Below are 13,406 nucleotides of genomic sequence, written 5' to 3'. Positions count from 1 at the left end.
GAGGGAGAGAGGCTTAGTGGTCTCTGGAGGTCACAAGCCAAAAAATGCTTCAAGTCGGATGTATAGTTGAGAGGTAGAACAGGCTTTGCTACAGCTTTGCTTAGGTAACTCTCTCCTTCCTTTGGGTATAATATCACAAACTGAGAATTTACTCAGATGTTATGATTTACTGAGGCCCTCCCCAAAGAACATACCAGAGCTTGATGTAAGTATAATTAAACAACAACAGATCTTCAAGGAAAGGTCACTGTAACAGCACAATTTTCCTCCTTCCATCTCTCTACTGAAAGCTATCCATTTTTATGTCATTAATGTACTATTAAATGGTTATTTTTTTTCTTTAGATCATCGTGGTTTGTTGTTTTACAGCAGCATACTACTAAAATCACATTTCCTTGCAATGGCCTTGTTGATCTTTGTCAAAGGAAAAAACTTCAAAGACCAGTACACGTAAGGTTCAGTTTAAGGCACTTTAATTCTTGCGGCAAGGAGACAAAAACATGCATGCAAAAATGTAGGGTTTGTCTGGTCTGTAACAGGAAATGAAACCATTCTTATACTGTTTTACAAGACATTGCCTTCTGAAGCTGACGTAATCAAATACAAGCCTACAATATTGTTTTTCACAGCAGATGTTCAATATGTTCTGCTGATATTACATTACATTTCTAGATTTGTGAGAAACTTTTCTTGAAAGATAACATGGCCTCGAAGACCACTAGCTAGTTACAATTATTTCTACAGTGCTGTGTTACATTTCAAGGTACTCTGCTTATTCAAGCACAAAGTAAACACAGATTATAGTTCATATTCTTCAAGCAGTCTTTGTTCTACTTATCTATTCTTCCTGCAGCTGTGTATGTTCTCATAGTACAGACAGGGCTAATTGTCTAAGTTTAATAACATTATAGAAAGCAGTATTGTTCTATTCATTATTTTCCTGACCTAGCAGAAAATCATCTGCTTCTCAGTAAATTTCCTAAGACATAAACAAGATTTTAGCTGTGCTGACAAAATAAAAGGTCAGAAAGCATTCGCAGTTTATATGGATTTATGCAGTATGAAATAGAATAAATGTGTTAACCCTTTTGGGCTTTCTAAAAGCACTAATACACACATTAATACATATTTTTCTAACATTTCCCCCCTATTAATACTTTTATTCTACTTTCAAAAGCATAAACGGTTTATTTCTTCTCTTAACATCTTCCATTCAGGATTTGCAGTTAAGAGAGTCATTCAGTTTAACTTATGAAAGCATTTCAGTCTTTAACAGTTCTTCAAACTCAGTACTTTGATATAAGGTTTCAGAAACTGACAGGTCTATAAAATCTTTGATCAATCTTTTCATGCAGGGGATACCACAACAAACACATACTCCCAACAGGAGCATACCTACACAAATGACAATCAAGATGTTCATTAGGATGGTACCCCACCCCCCAAACCATTTCTGGAAAAAGTCCGTCAGTGGGTTTGGGCCTGGTTTGGTCATGGCCGACACTTGCTGAATCACCTCAAGATGATTGTCTATCTTGTGCTGGTTGTCAGGAATGTACGAACAGCACTCTTCTTGGATTAAAGCACACGTACCACCTCTCGCCGCTAGGGTGAAGTCAAGAGCCATGCGGTTTTGAAGCACCACAGTTCTCATAGCATTCATTTCATCAGTTACTAATTCGAGAGTGGAAAAAGTTGTGTTGCTCATTACTTCGAGGAGTTTAGACAGTTTTCTCAGCTCCCAAATCGATTTCACTGCTCCATATGCTGGTAATATTCCTGCCCACAATATAACAGTATCACTCAAGTCCATATGTGTCAGTTTATCGCCCATGGAATGATGGTTTCTCCAGCCTGCCTCAATTTGTCCCACTGGATTCTCAGGTTTCTTGACAGGTTTCTTGGTGACCTCTCATGCATTTCGAATTTTACCTCAAGGCAAAACTGCCGTGTGTTGTATGGCCGGAACCAGGTAACCCAAAAAACAACTGCCGGACCAATTCTCAGGTAACCATTTGTATGCCTTTTTGCCACACACAAAATAACAATCCTCTACCTTAGTAGTAACTTTGCTATTAACATATACTTGCCCTGCATGAAACATTTTCCAATCAATTATAGACAGTTGTTTAAAAAGAACATTGTTATGTTGTACTTCATTAATTGTTTTATGCATCAATTCAAGAAATGAATCATAGTTTGTATTACAATAAGAACCTGCATTATTTGCTTTAGTGTAACATTTGTAAGGAACTGTCACATTGCAATTGCTCCAACCCACCTGAACAGTATCATTTTTGTAAAAACACACATTTCCCTTCTGTGGAACAGACAAGTGCAATGCTATTTTATCATGTGATTTAACAGTTGTGGTGTCATAAATCAAATTTTCCCAGGTCTCATTGACCCCTAGGGGAACTGCAGTCCTTAGTATTCCCCCGTATGCTGTTGGTAAGGCTGTACAAATCCAGCAATTCGAAACATTAAAAGTCTCAGCATACACATATTTAATTGCTTGGTAAGTGTTAAAGTTCGGGTGCCAGTCTATAAGTAACGCATCACATTTATTCAGTTTAGCTTGTGTGGCTGGAAAAAGGAAAGGCCACAACAAAAATATTAATGTCACCAGTACAGTCAACAGGATGATCATGCAATACATTTGTGGTAGTTCTGCATTCCTGTTTGCTCTGGATTTTGTCATTTTTACTCTTGTGGTGTAACAGTAACAAGATTTTTATCTAGCTCAAAGTTTTTAACCAGTTTACAGTGTGTCAGGTGAATCCAGGATGCACACTCCGCGATCTTGACTGCAGTGGGTATTGACAGTAGCACTTGGAATGGCCCTTCCCACTTCAGCGTCGTCCAGTTTTTCTTTTTGATGGCTTTCACCCAGACCCACGTGCCTGGGACTACTGCTGCTTCCGATGGTCTGGTTTGTTCTTTATCTGAAACAGAATTAAGCTGCAAAAGGTGTTTAGAATTCAACAATTTCTTCATATACTCAGCAAGTGTACAGTCAGCTTCCTGGTCTGTGGGCATGAGAGGTTTCCACTGAGGCATATAATATGCTCGTCCAAATAACTTCTCAAAAGGAGTCAATCCCTTTGCATTTGGAACAGTTCTCATGCTCAACATTGCCAGGGGCAGATAGTACACCCAATTTCTATGTGTCTCTTCGATAAGTTTTCTTAACTTGTTCTTCAATGTCCCAGTGTGCCTCTCTACCAATCCAGCAGATTGAGGGTGATACGCACAATGATTTTTTAAAGAAATCCCAAAATACTTGCTCAATTGTTGTATGGTTTGGTTTACAAAATGTGTGCCATTGTCACTGTAGATCTTTTCCGGTATGCCAAATCTAGGAATAATTTCTTTAACAAGGGTTTTCGCAACAGTAGCTGCATCTGGATTTTTGGTCAGAAAAGCTTCCACCCATTTGGAAAACATATCTACAATGACAAGACAATACTTCTTATTTTCGCATTTGTTCAGTTCTATGAAATCCATACAGATAGTATGGAATGGATACGGTGGTGTAGGGAAATTCCCTTGCTTGGGCTTCAATGCCCCTTTTGCATGATGTTTATTACAAACGTGACATGACAAACAAAAATTTTTAGTGTAGTTTATAAATCCATATGTTGTGAACACTCGGTTCACTAACTGTACCATCCCCCCTGTTGAGACATGGCATTGCCCATGGCTCAACAAAGCTGCATATCTAAACAAGTTAGATGGCAATATCGGTTTCCCCTCTTTGGAGATGTACAGCCCTTCCTTGAGAATTGCTCCTCGTTTTATCCATCTTTGTTTCTCAACTTGCGTAGTAAGTGTCTGCATTGTTTTTAACATTTCTAAGTCTAAAATCTCAGAAGGTTGTAATTCCTCATTCAAAAGAAATACTTCTGAAGCTGAAGCTGCCTGCTTTGCAGCTGTATCAGCCCTTGCATTACCTTTTGAAATTCTATCCTGTTGCCTGGTATGAGCTATGCATTTACAAATAGCTACTTTCTGAGGTAACTGAATAGATTCTAAAAGATCTAAAATAAACTGTGCATGATTGATTGGTTTGCCAGTAGATGTTATCATTCCCCGATTTTTCCACTGTTGCGCAAAAACATGTACAATAGAGAAAGCGTACTGGCTGTCAATAAAAACATTCACACATTTACCCTTTGCTAAGATACATGCTCGTGTTAAGGCAATCAGCTCTGCTGCTTGTGCAGATAAGTTGTGTGGTAAAGATTTTGTTTCTACAATCTCAGTATCGGAGACTACTGCATATCCTACTAGGTTCTGTCCTGTGGGACCCCTTTTGCATGAGCCATCCACGTAGTATGTCACCTCGGCATCATCCAAGGGAACATCCGTAAGATCTTTTCTAGGCAGTGTCTTTTGCTCAGTCTCCTGCAGGCAGCTGTGCGGTGTGCCATCTGCAGGAGTTGGAAGCAAGGTAGACGGATTCAAAGTCATGCATCGTTCAATTGTTATATGAGGTTGGCTCAACAATATAGTCATACAGGAAAGATGCCTAGCAGGAGAAAGATATGCTACTTTTTCTTGCAGTAAAATAATCGTGACTGCATGAGGCACTCTCAATGTGAGAGGGTGGAACAACACTACTGAGGCCGAAGCCTGCACTGCCATTGCAGCTGTGACTACTGCTTGTACACAGTGGGATAAAGACCGCGCTATTGGGTCCAGTTGTGATGAATAGTAAGCAATGGGTCGTTGCTTGTCCCCATGCTGTTGTGTTAGCACTGATGTCATATAACCTTGCTTACAATCTACAATTTGGAAAAAATGTTTATGATAGTTTGGTAATCCTAAAACTAATGAGGATGCTATCAACTGTTTCAATTTACAGAAAGCAGATTCTGCTTCTGGTGTCCATTGTAATGAATCTTGTGCTGCCATAGGCTTCTTGTATATCAAGTTAGTCAGAGGTGCAGATTCCAAGGCATAGTTTGGAATCCAGCTCCGACAAAAATTGGTCGTACCCAGGAAGGACATCATTTCCTTCTTGGTAGTAGGTTTCGGTGCTTGTGAAATCGCTACTTTTCTGTCCTCATCTAATGTTCTGCCCTCTTTGGATATTACATATCCTAGGTATCTAACTTGCTTTCTCCAAAGCTGCAATTTGTTTTTATTTACTTTATGTCCCTGCGTGGCTAAAAATTGTAACAATGCTACGGTATCCTCTTTACAATCTTGCTGGGTGGGGGCTGCCAGCAGGATGTCATCAACATAAAGTAAAATGTGACTGCCTCTTGGTGGTGTAAATCCCGCCAAGTTGCTTGCCATCTCTTGTGAGAATATTGTCGGACTTTCACAATATCCCTGTGGTAGTCACGTGTATGTATACCTTTTCCCCTGAAATGTGAATGCAAAACAATGTTGGCTGTCAGGGTGTATCGGTATCGAAAAAAAACGCATTGCTGATATCTACCACAGAAAAATATTTCTGTTGAGGTTTCAAATCATTCAACAGGGTGTGTTGATCTGGCACCGTAGGTGCCCTTGGTATTACTGCGTCACTTACAGCTTGTAAATCTTGGACCATACACCATTCTCCATTTGCTTTCCTAACAGGAAATAAGGGTGTGTTACATGGTGAATCAGGTGATTCCACCAGTACTCCTTCCTTAAGTAAAGTTGCTATGATAGGTTTGATTCCTACTTCTGCATCTTTTCTTAAGGGATACTGTCCCTTTTGCGGTCTAAATGCTGACTTTGGTTTGATAGTAACTGGTCCTGCTGTACGAATAAGTCCTACATCTGATCTGCCTGTTGACCAGAGAGTTTCTGGTATGCTTTGTAAGGCATCTTCTTCCTCTTCTGATAAGAGTGCTAATCAGCTGTTCTCGCTAGACTGCAGGTGTACAGCTGGGTGTGTCTGTGTTATCCAATTTAACTTCTGCTTTTGTACTCCATGTTCTGACAGTTCTAACTCTGTCTGTTTTTCCCATCTTGTGGCTTTTTCTCCTAGGTCTGCCCATTTTACATTTTTGTCCTTAGTTAAGCTTACATGTGGTAATCGATTAGATTTATAAAGTGCAAATAACTCCTGGGGTAATGAACAGCTAACTACACTGTTCCCTTTTATGTCCCAGTACAGATTAAGTAATACTAACCTGTTTGCATGGTTTCTAAACAACTCTTGCTCATATTCTTTATTAGGTCCTTGTGTGCTATAATAATACAGAGTACAGTGCAACAAATGTTGTTTATCAATGTCAAGGGAGGGGAACTTGCTGAAGGCTATGTTCATCAGCTCTTCAGTTACTGCCCCTGGACCAGTTGTAACCAAGTCCTGGCTGTACCAATAAAATGTTTCACCCTCCGATCGCACTGCAAAAGTATCAATTTGTCGCTGTGCTTCCATACCCTGCATAGTTGGAACTACTGCTATGCCAAATAGCTGCATAAGGGCTCGGCCCAAGAGGTTTACTGGGCATTTTGCAGAAACGACAATTTTGCTTTTCTGGGTTAATCCTGAAACAGGATCAGTTATTGCAATGTTATGGGAGAGGGGCTCCCGATACAGCTGTCCATTAGCTACTTTCACTAATATGTAATCAGGTGACTCCGAGTTCTCTGGCAGTTTGGAAGGATGTAACAGGGTCCGTGATACCCCTGAGTCACACTGAAATGTGACTTCCTCCCTTCTACTACCAGTGTAACTTCTGCTGTTTGTGTCTGCTCATAGCTCAAAGCTCCAAAATCAAATTCAAAATTTCACTTTTTTCACTATCATATGTACTTCTGACTTCTCTCTATTTCTTCTTCTATCTCTATCACTACCATTATCACTTTTTTTGCATTTTCTTTTTCTTATTTCTCTTTCTTGATTCCTTCAGTCCATATAGTCTATCACCCCACCCTCTTGCCTTCTTGTTTTCTTTGCTCTCTTTTTTTTCTTGCAATCACAGCACTCCCCCTTTTCTTTCGCCCTTCAAAGTCCTCTGATCATTGATCAGATTGTTTGTTTCCCTGGGCATTTTTCTTGCCCTTTTTCCCAGACTGTACTACATATACTTCTGCTCCATCTTCTACAGAAAATACTTGGGCTTTCTTTTTCTTTTTGCTATTAAAATGCCTCTCGGCATGTCTAGCATATTCAAGTAGTGACTGTAGTCTACTTGTACGATGGTCTACCATGTGCTTTGTAATAAAGCTGCTTATGGGTGCAATACTGCCTTTTAAAAATGCATTCTTTAACTGCTGTTCATACGGGGAATCATGTGTTTGATCTTCAGGTACCTGCATTCTGCAATGGTTATTAAAACACTCTAATAATCTAGCATAATATCTGTCAACAGTTTCACCTTCTTGTTGGATGCATTGATTAATGCAAGTCCAGTCTGCCCTAGTTTTCCATTTCTCAGAGATTCGATCTGTAAGACCTTTCACTCTGTTGTCTAGCTCTGCGCTGCTATGTGGGAGGGGTTTGTGTTCTGCGTCATGGGGATTCCAGTTGCCAGTGATCATGTGCCAATCTGGTCCCACGATTTGTCTGACTGCTTTTTCTACTTCTTCTCTGTTTAAGTTATAACTTAACCTCATGCCTTGTAGGTCTTCTAAAAATTTTCTAAAATTAACTTTTGGATGGGGAATTCCCTTAGTGGCTTTCCGGATATCTTCCCGTGTCCACAGTCTGTAAACTAAGAGAGTTGAGTCCTGTCCTTCTTGTCCTGCCTGAGGATTAGGTACTTCTATTAGTGGGCACATTTCTTCCTCACTTAAAGATTGTGAATTTCTACCCATTTGATACAACTCAATGTCCCCTTTTGAGTTTCTTGCCCGTGTTCGAGACCTGGTCTCGACGGGATCTCTAACGAATGGTTTTGCTTTTGCAGGAATAGCAGGATATCATGGGGGTGGACCAGCTTGTCCGCTCGCTTCATATTCTGGTAAGGGAAGCGGAGGGGGTGGAGGGGCCGATGCTATTACTAAGTTATTATCCTCTTTATCTTAAAACATTGTTTTTGAGTTATTGCTCTTCTGTTCCCTACAGTTTGCTTCCTCAATCCACCTGTGTGCCTGAGAAATCCCTAACTGACATTGCTTTTTTACCCGACCTCTGGAATCAGTTTTAAGCTATTTGATAAGTTTAATAAGTGAGGATTTTTCTAATTTACTATCAAATTCATACTTATTAACCCATTTTGAGTAGTATTTACCATTATCCACACGTTGTGATTGCATAAATTTCATGTCTTCAGTTAACAGCGGAGTTTGGGATCATTTTGTGCACTTATTTCCCATTTTGTTCTTACCTTAAAAATGTTATGTAACCCTTCCTATCTTTTACGTGGTACCACAGGATTTGTTATAGTCTCTCCAGAATGACTACCTTATCCATTCTGTTTCCCTGATCTATGACAAGACAAGCAATCTTTTTGTCCCTGACAAAACAATGCAAATCTAGTCCCTGATCTAAAACAGAATAAAGGTAAATCTCACCTTACCTGAGCCCTCGTTATTGTTCGCCTGGTTCGAGGTAAACCCGCCCTTCAGTCACAGATCAGAAAGTGGCTGGCCTCTTTTGTATGACAATTTCAGTCGGAGGTCTTTTCAAATATGAAGAACCGATGTGGTTTCTTCCCCGTACGGTTTCACACCACCTGGCCTGTCTAATCCGGGCAAAGTAGAGGTTTCCGGTCCGAAGGACCAATCTGTCAAAGGAAAAAACTTCAAAGATCAATACACGTAAGGTTCAGGTTAAGGCACTTTAATTCTTGCGGCAAGGAGACAAAAACATGCATGCAAAAATACAGAGTTTGTCTGGTCTGTAACAGGAAATGAAACCATTCTTATGCTGTTTTACAAGACATTGCCTTCTGAAGCTGATGTAATCAAATACAAGCCTACAATATTGTTTTTCACAGCAGATGTTCAATATTTTCTGCTGATATTACATTTCTAGATTTGTGAGAAACTTTTCTTGAAAGATAACATGGCCTCGAACACTACTAGCTAGTTACAATTATTTCTACAGTGCTATGTTACATTTCAAGATACTCTGCTTATTCAAGCACAAAGCAAACACAGATTATAGTTCATATTCTTCAAGCAGTCTTTGTTCTACTTATCTATTCTTCCTGCAGCTGTGTATGTTCTCATAGCACAGAAAGGGCTAATTGTCTAAGTTTAATAACATTATAGAAAGCAATATTGTTTTATTCATTATTTTCCTAACCTAGCAGAAAATCATCTGCTTCTCAGTAAATTTCCTAAGACATAAACAAGATTTTAGCTGTGCTGACAAAATACAAGGTCAGAAAGCATTCGCAGTTTATATGGATTTATGCAGTATGAAATAGAATAAATGTGTTAACCCTTTTGGGCTTTCTAAAAGCACTAATACACACATTAATACATATTTTTCTAACAATCTTGAGGAACTAAAAACACTTCTATCAATGCTAACTTCATAGAGGGGCATCACATGCCACTGAGGCTTTGAAGGAATGGTGCTGTGAGACCAACACTGGTCTTCACAAGGATCAAAGTACAGCTATGAAATTTCTAAGCAGCAATAAAAAAAAAAAATAAGGAAGGCGTAACTCACAAGCATGTTCACTGTTCCACTCCTATCTTCTACTTGACCAGGGTCACAGATAAGCTTCCACTTTTGTTTTTCACCTGGTTGGTGGTCACACAGTCAATGTTTTATATTTTTATATAAACAAAAACTTCATAAAACAGGGAAAGTGTTCAGTGTATACCAAGGCACAAAAAAAATAAAAAAAACATTTCCATTTATTATTGTGGACAGTAGATAAGATGCTGAATGTGAGGCATCCTTTGATATTTTCTTCTTCTTTGCTGGGAGAGCTATTTTTATAAAAGAAGTAGACATGTGTGACTTTGAATGTAACTTGTCAACCAAAACCCAATTGATGTAGATATATAAAATCTAGGTATAGTACTTGCCAGGTAGATAAAGTATTTATTTATGCATGCATGTATGTATATATGTACTTGTGTCTATGTATGTATGTTATCCATGTAAAACCCTTAGACACAACCGCCTCTTTTTCTACGCTGATCCAGGAGTACTGTCTTGGTAACTGACTCGCTCACTCATTCACTAAGAAAACAAATAAGAGAAGGTAGAACCAAGCACCACGATTCCTGCATACATAACCCACATCAAAAGCTAGACTGAAAATGTAGCAATGCTTTGGTAATAAAATTAAAAGTTTTACGATATGCTGCTTATTTTTTTTTTTTTCTTCTGTTTTGTTTGTTCTAGATACTTCATGCAGCAGCTCTGGAAGTTAATGAACAAGGCACAGAGGCTCAAGCTTCTACTACTGTAGAAATTGAAGATTTAGCTCTGCCACAAAGCATTGTCTTTAACAGACCTTTTCTTCTTGTAATCTACAAACATGACACAGAAACAATACTGTTCATGGGAAAAGTAATGAATCCAGCTGAATATTAATTACTAAGTAATGTATCCAGCATACATAGTCCAAATTGCAGTAATCTAATATAATTAAACCTGATCAAATAAAATGAAATCTTGTTTCAGAACAACAGATGCATATCATTTATTTGCACATTTGATACAGGGATTCTGACTTTATGCCCCACATGTAACGTAATGTAACAAACATCTTATTTAGAATTCAGTTAAATAGTTAAACTTTAGTGGCTGATCTCAGAAAACAAGAAAGCTTCAAGTCAAGCCTGTTAACATTTTAGGAAAAAAAGCATTCAACAATTAAGGTATAATATCTTCATGTAGCTTAATACACTGTGTGGGTTGAATGCTGGCTAAATTCATGTTTCTGTTTGTGTTAGACACTTTGGCTTGAACCTCTGATATACAAAGGTAAGCCTTTTAAATAAACACCAGGGTCCTTTGTTGCACATCTTGGTCCATATGTTGCATATTTTTTTTCACTATTTTTTTCCATACGTGTCCTGGAAACATATATCTTGTACTGATTGTTCGTTCTGGATACCAATAAATAATACGTTTTGCCTTGACATCGTATCATTTTTTGTTTTCTGTTAGTAGAACATAATGAATATCATGAACTTTCTCCCCAACTGAGTATAACAGCATTGCTTTCAATCTAAAATCGTTAGAGATATTCATAGTAGGCATGTGGTTATCACACATTGGGGTTCCCTTGTGCCATTTATATCCTAATTCACTTTTTCATTTTCTATGTGAAAATAACAGGATAGCTGGTTATTGCTTTGACCTTTGTAAAAGATGAATACACCTATTATGTTAATATCTTAAAATATACTTCATTTGCAGTTTCAAACTATTAAGCTGAAACTGTGCATATGTAATCTGTGTGTAGCCTAGTGGGGAAAAGATGCAGTGCATTGAAACATTGTATGGCTTTTGGGATCACAATAATATGTAGCCAGACACATTACTGCATAATGTGTCTACACTGTTTTTACAGAGCATGACTTATCCTGTTGAGTCCTTTTTCTTGTAGTCTTCTTTGTTGTAGGTGGCCAACTCAAAGTCATTTATCTGTATACTAGAGACCAGGAACTAGGCTCTGTTGAGATGCATCATCTCTGGAAAGTCTTACAAAATTCTTAATGCTCCAAGACCAATCTAAGTGCTTTATCGTTTATTTTCACTTATTTTATTGCATTTGCACTTGCCTATCGTTTTTATATGTGCCTTATAGCTGATTTATCATATTTGCACTGTTTTAAAGGAATTTACTGATTAACTGCATTTTATTACTGTTTAACTGCATTTCATTGCTATTTACTGCGATACATTACTGTCTAACTGCATGTTACTGCATTTTATTACTGTTTAACTGTATTTCATTGCTATTTACTGTAATATATTACTGTCTAACTGCATGTTACTGCATTTTATTACTGTTTAACTGTATTTCATTGCTATTTACTGCGATACATTACTGTCTAACTGCATTTTACTGCATTTTATTACTGTTTAACTGTATTTCATTGCTATTTACTGTGATATATTACTGTCTAACTGCATGTTACTGCATTTTATTACTGTTTAACTGTATTTCATTGCTATTTACTGCAATACATTACAGTCTAACTGCATTTTGCTACATTTTATTACTGTTTAACTGCATTTCATTGCTATTTACTGCTATACATTACTGTCTAACTGCATGTTACTGCATTTTATTACTGTTTAACTGTATTTCATTGCTATTTACTGCAATACATTACTGTCTAACTGCGTTTTACTGCATTTCATTCCTATTTAAGTGTAGTTTTTCATACTGTGTGTTCTGCTTTTTTCTGTAAGTGGTTAATATGTGCTTTTCTGTGAGTTTTACTGTGTTCGTAACCCTTAAATTGAGTAGCATAGTCTGGATACAGGTTTGCTGCATCCAGAGCTATTTGTTTTTGCCTTCTGTGTTCCTGGAGGCCACCCTGTGTTTGCCTTCTGTGTTTCTGGCAACCATGTTTTGTTGGCAGGGGCATATAATCTCTGCTAGTGAGAGTAGCAGGGCTGCCTGGACCTTGTCTGGCACAGGCTGATTGGTAAAGAGAGCAGGGGCTAGCAGGATTGACTATATTTCTGTGTTACTAGAATCTTCTATTTTGTGTTGTATTTAAACCCTGTGTTTGAGCTTGTTTGCACATCATGCACCACGACTGCATTGTTTTTAACCCATTACAAGGTGTTCCAGCTACAAATTTTCCATTAGTAGCACATGTGTGATCACCTAGTAGTACGCCTTTCATAACTTCCACCCTTTACCCTCTTAGCTCTCTCTGGCCTCTCTCCCTTAGATTCTGACAATAGATGGACAATTTCCTACAGTTTCTCCTGCCAGTCTAGTTGATATGGGCATTCTGAGAGAGTGTAGCAACTTTCTTATGTACATGGATAACCCTCTACTACTACCACTTAGGAACAGAATTTGTGAGAGATGCAATTATATTAAGAACCTAGAGTTTATGCTCTCTCACTCACAAGCCAGTATATCTGGCACTGAGAAGGTTGTCAACACAAACACCACACCTCAAACACCACCCATACCTACAAAACACACACCCACATATGCGGAGGTCCTCAACAAAAGCATACTCAAATAAAAGAGACCTCCAAGGCAAAAATACATGCAAACTCGACTGCCCAACATACCACACACCACACATAGTCCACACACCTGTGTCTTACAGCAACTAAGGCCTAACAGTAAACTCAACATATTAGTCATAGGAGACTCCATTGTGAGACATGCAGATGTGCCCCTCACCAAGCTGGATAAGGAGAAAGTCATGATTAGTTGTTTGTTAGGTTCCCCAGACTATGTGAAGAGATACATGATCGAGCTCACGAAATATGTGTCCCAGGCAGGTATGCCCCTAGCTTTAAGCAACATTCTACCATCACATAGAATGATGCCTCAATACAA

The 13,406-nt window shown here is 38.4% G+C and overlaps 1 protein-coding gene across 1 annotated transcript in view; it reads left to right on the top strand.

The window, feature by feature from the left end:
• LOC122803917 (corticosteroid-binding globulin-like) overlaps positions 1-11,004 on the top strand; it is a 303,498-nt gene extending 292,494 nt beyond the window's left edge. The window contains exon 4 of the mRNA XM_044073598.1: positions 10,262-11,004. Coding sequence (XP_043929533.1) covers positions 10,262-10,453 — 192 coding nt within the window. The 3' untranslated portion in view covers positions 10,454-11,004. The remainder of the gene's footprint in view (positions 1-10,261) is intronic.
• The last annotated feature ends 2,402 nt before the right edge of the window (positions 11,005-13,406 follow it).

The sequence above is a fragment of the Protopterus annectens genome, chromosome 6.part0 (assembly GCF_019279795.1).
Source record: "Protopterus annectens isolate FY-2018-M chromosome 6.part0, PAN1.0, whole genome shotgun sequence".
NCBI lineage: Eukaryota > Metazoa > Chordata > Ceratodontiformes > Protopteridae > Protopterus > Protopterus annectens.
Note: the sequence above shows the minus strand (reverse complement) of the source record. Positions and strands in the feature narration are given on the sequence as shown.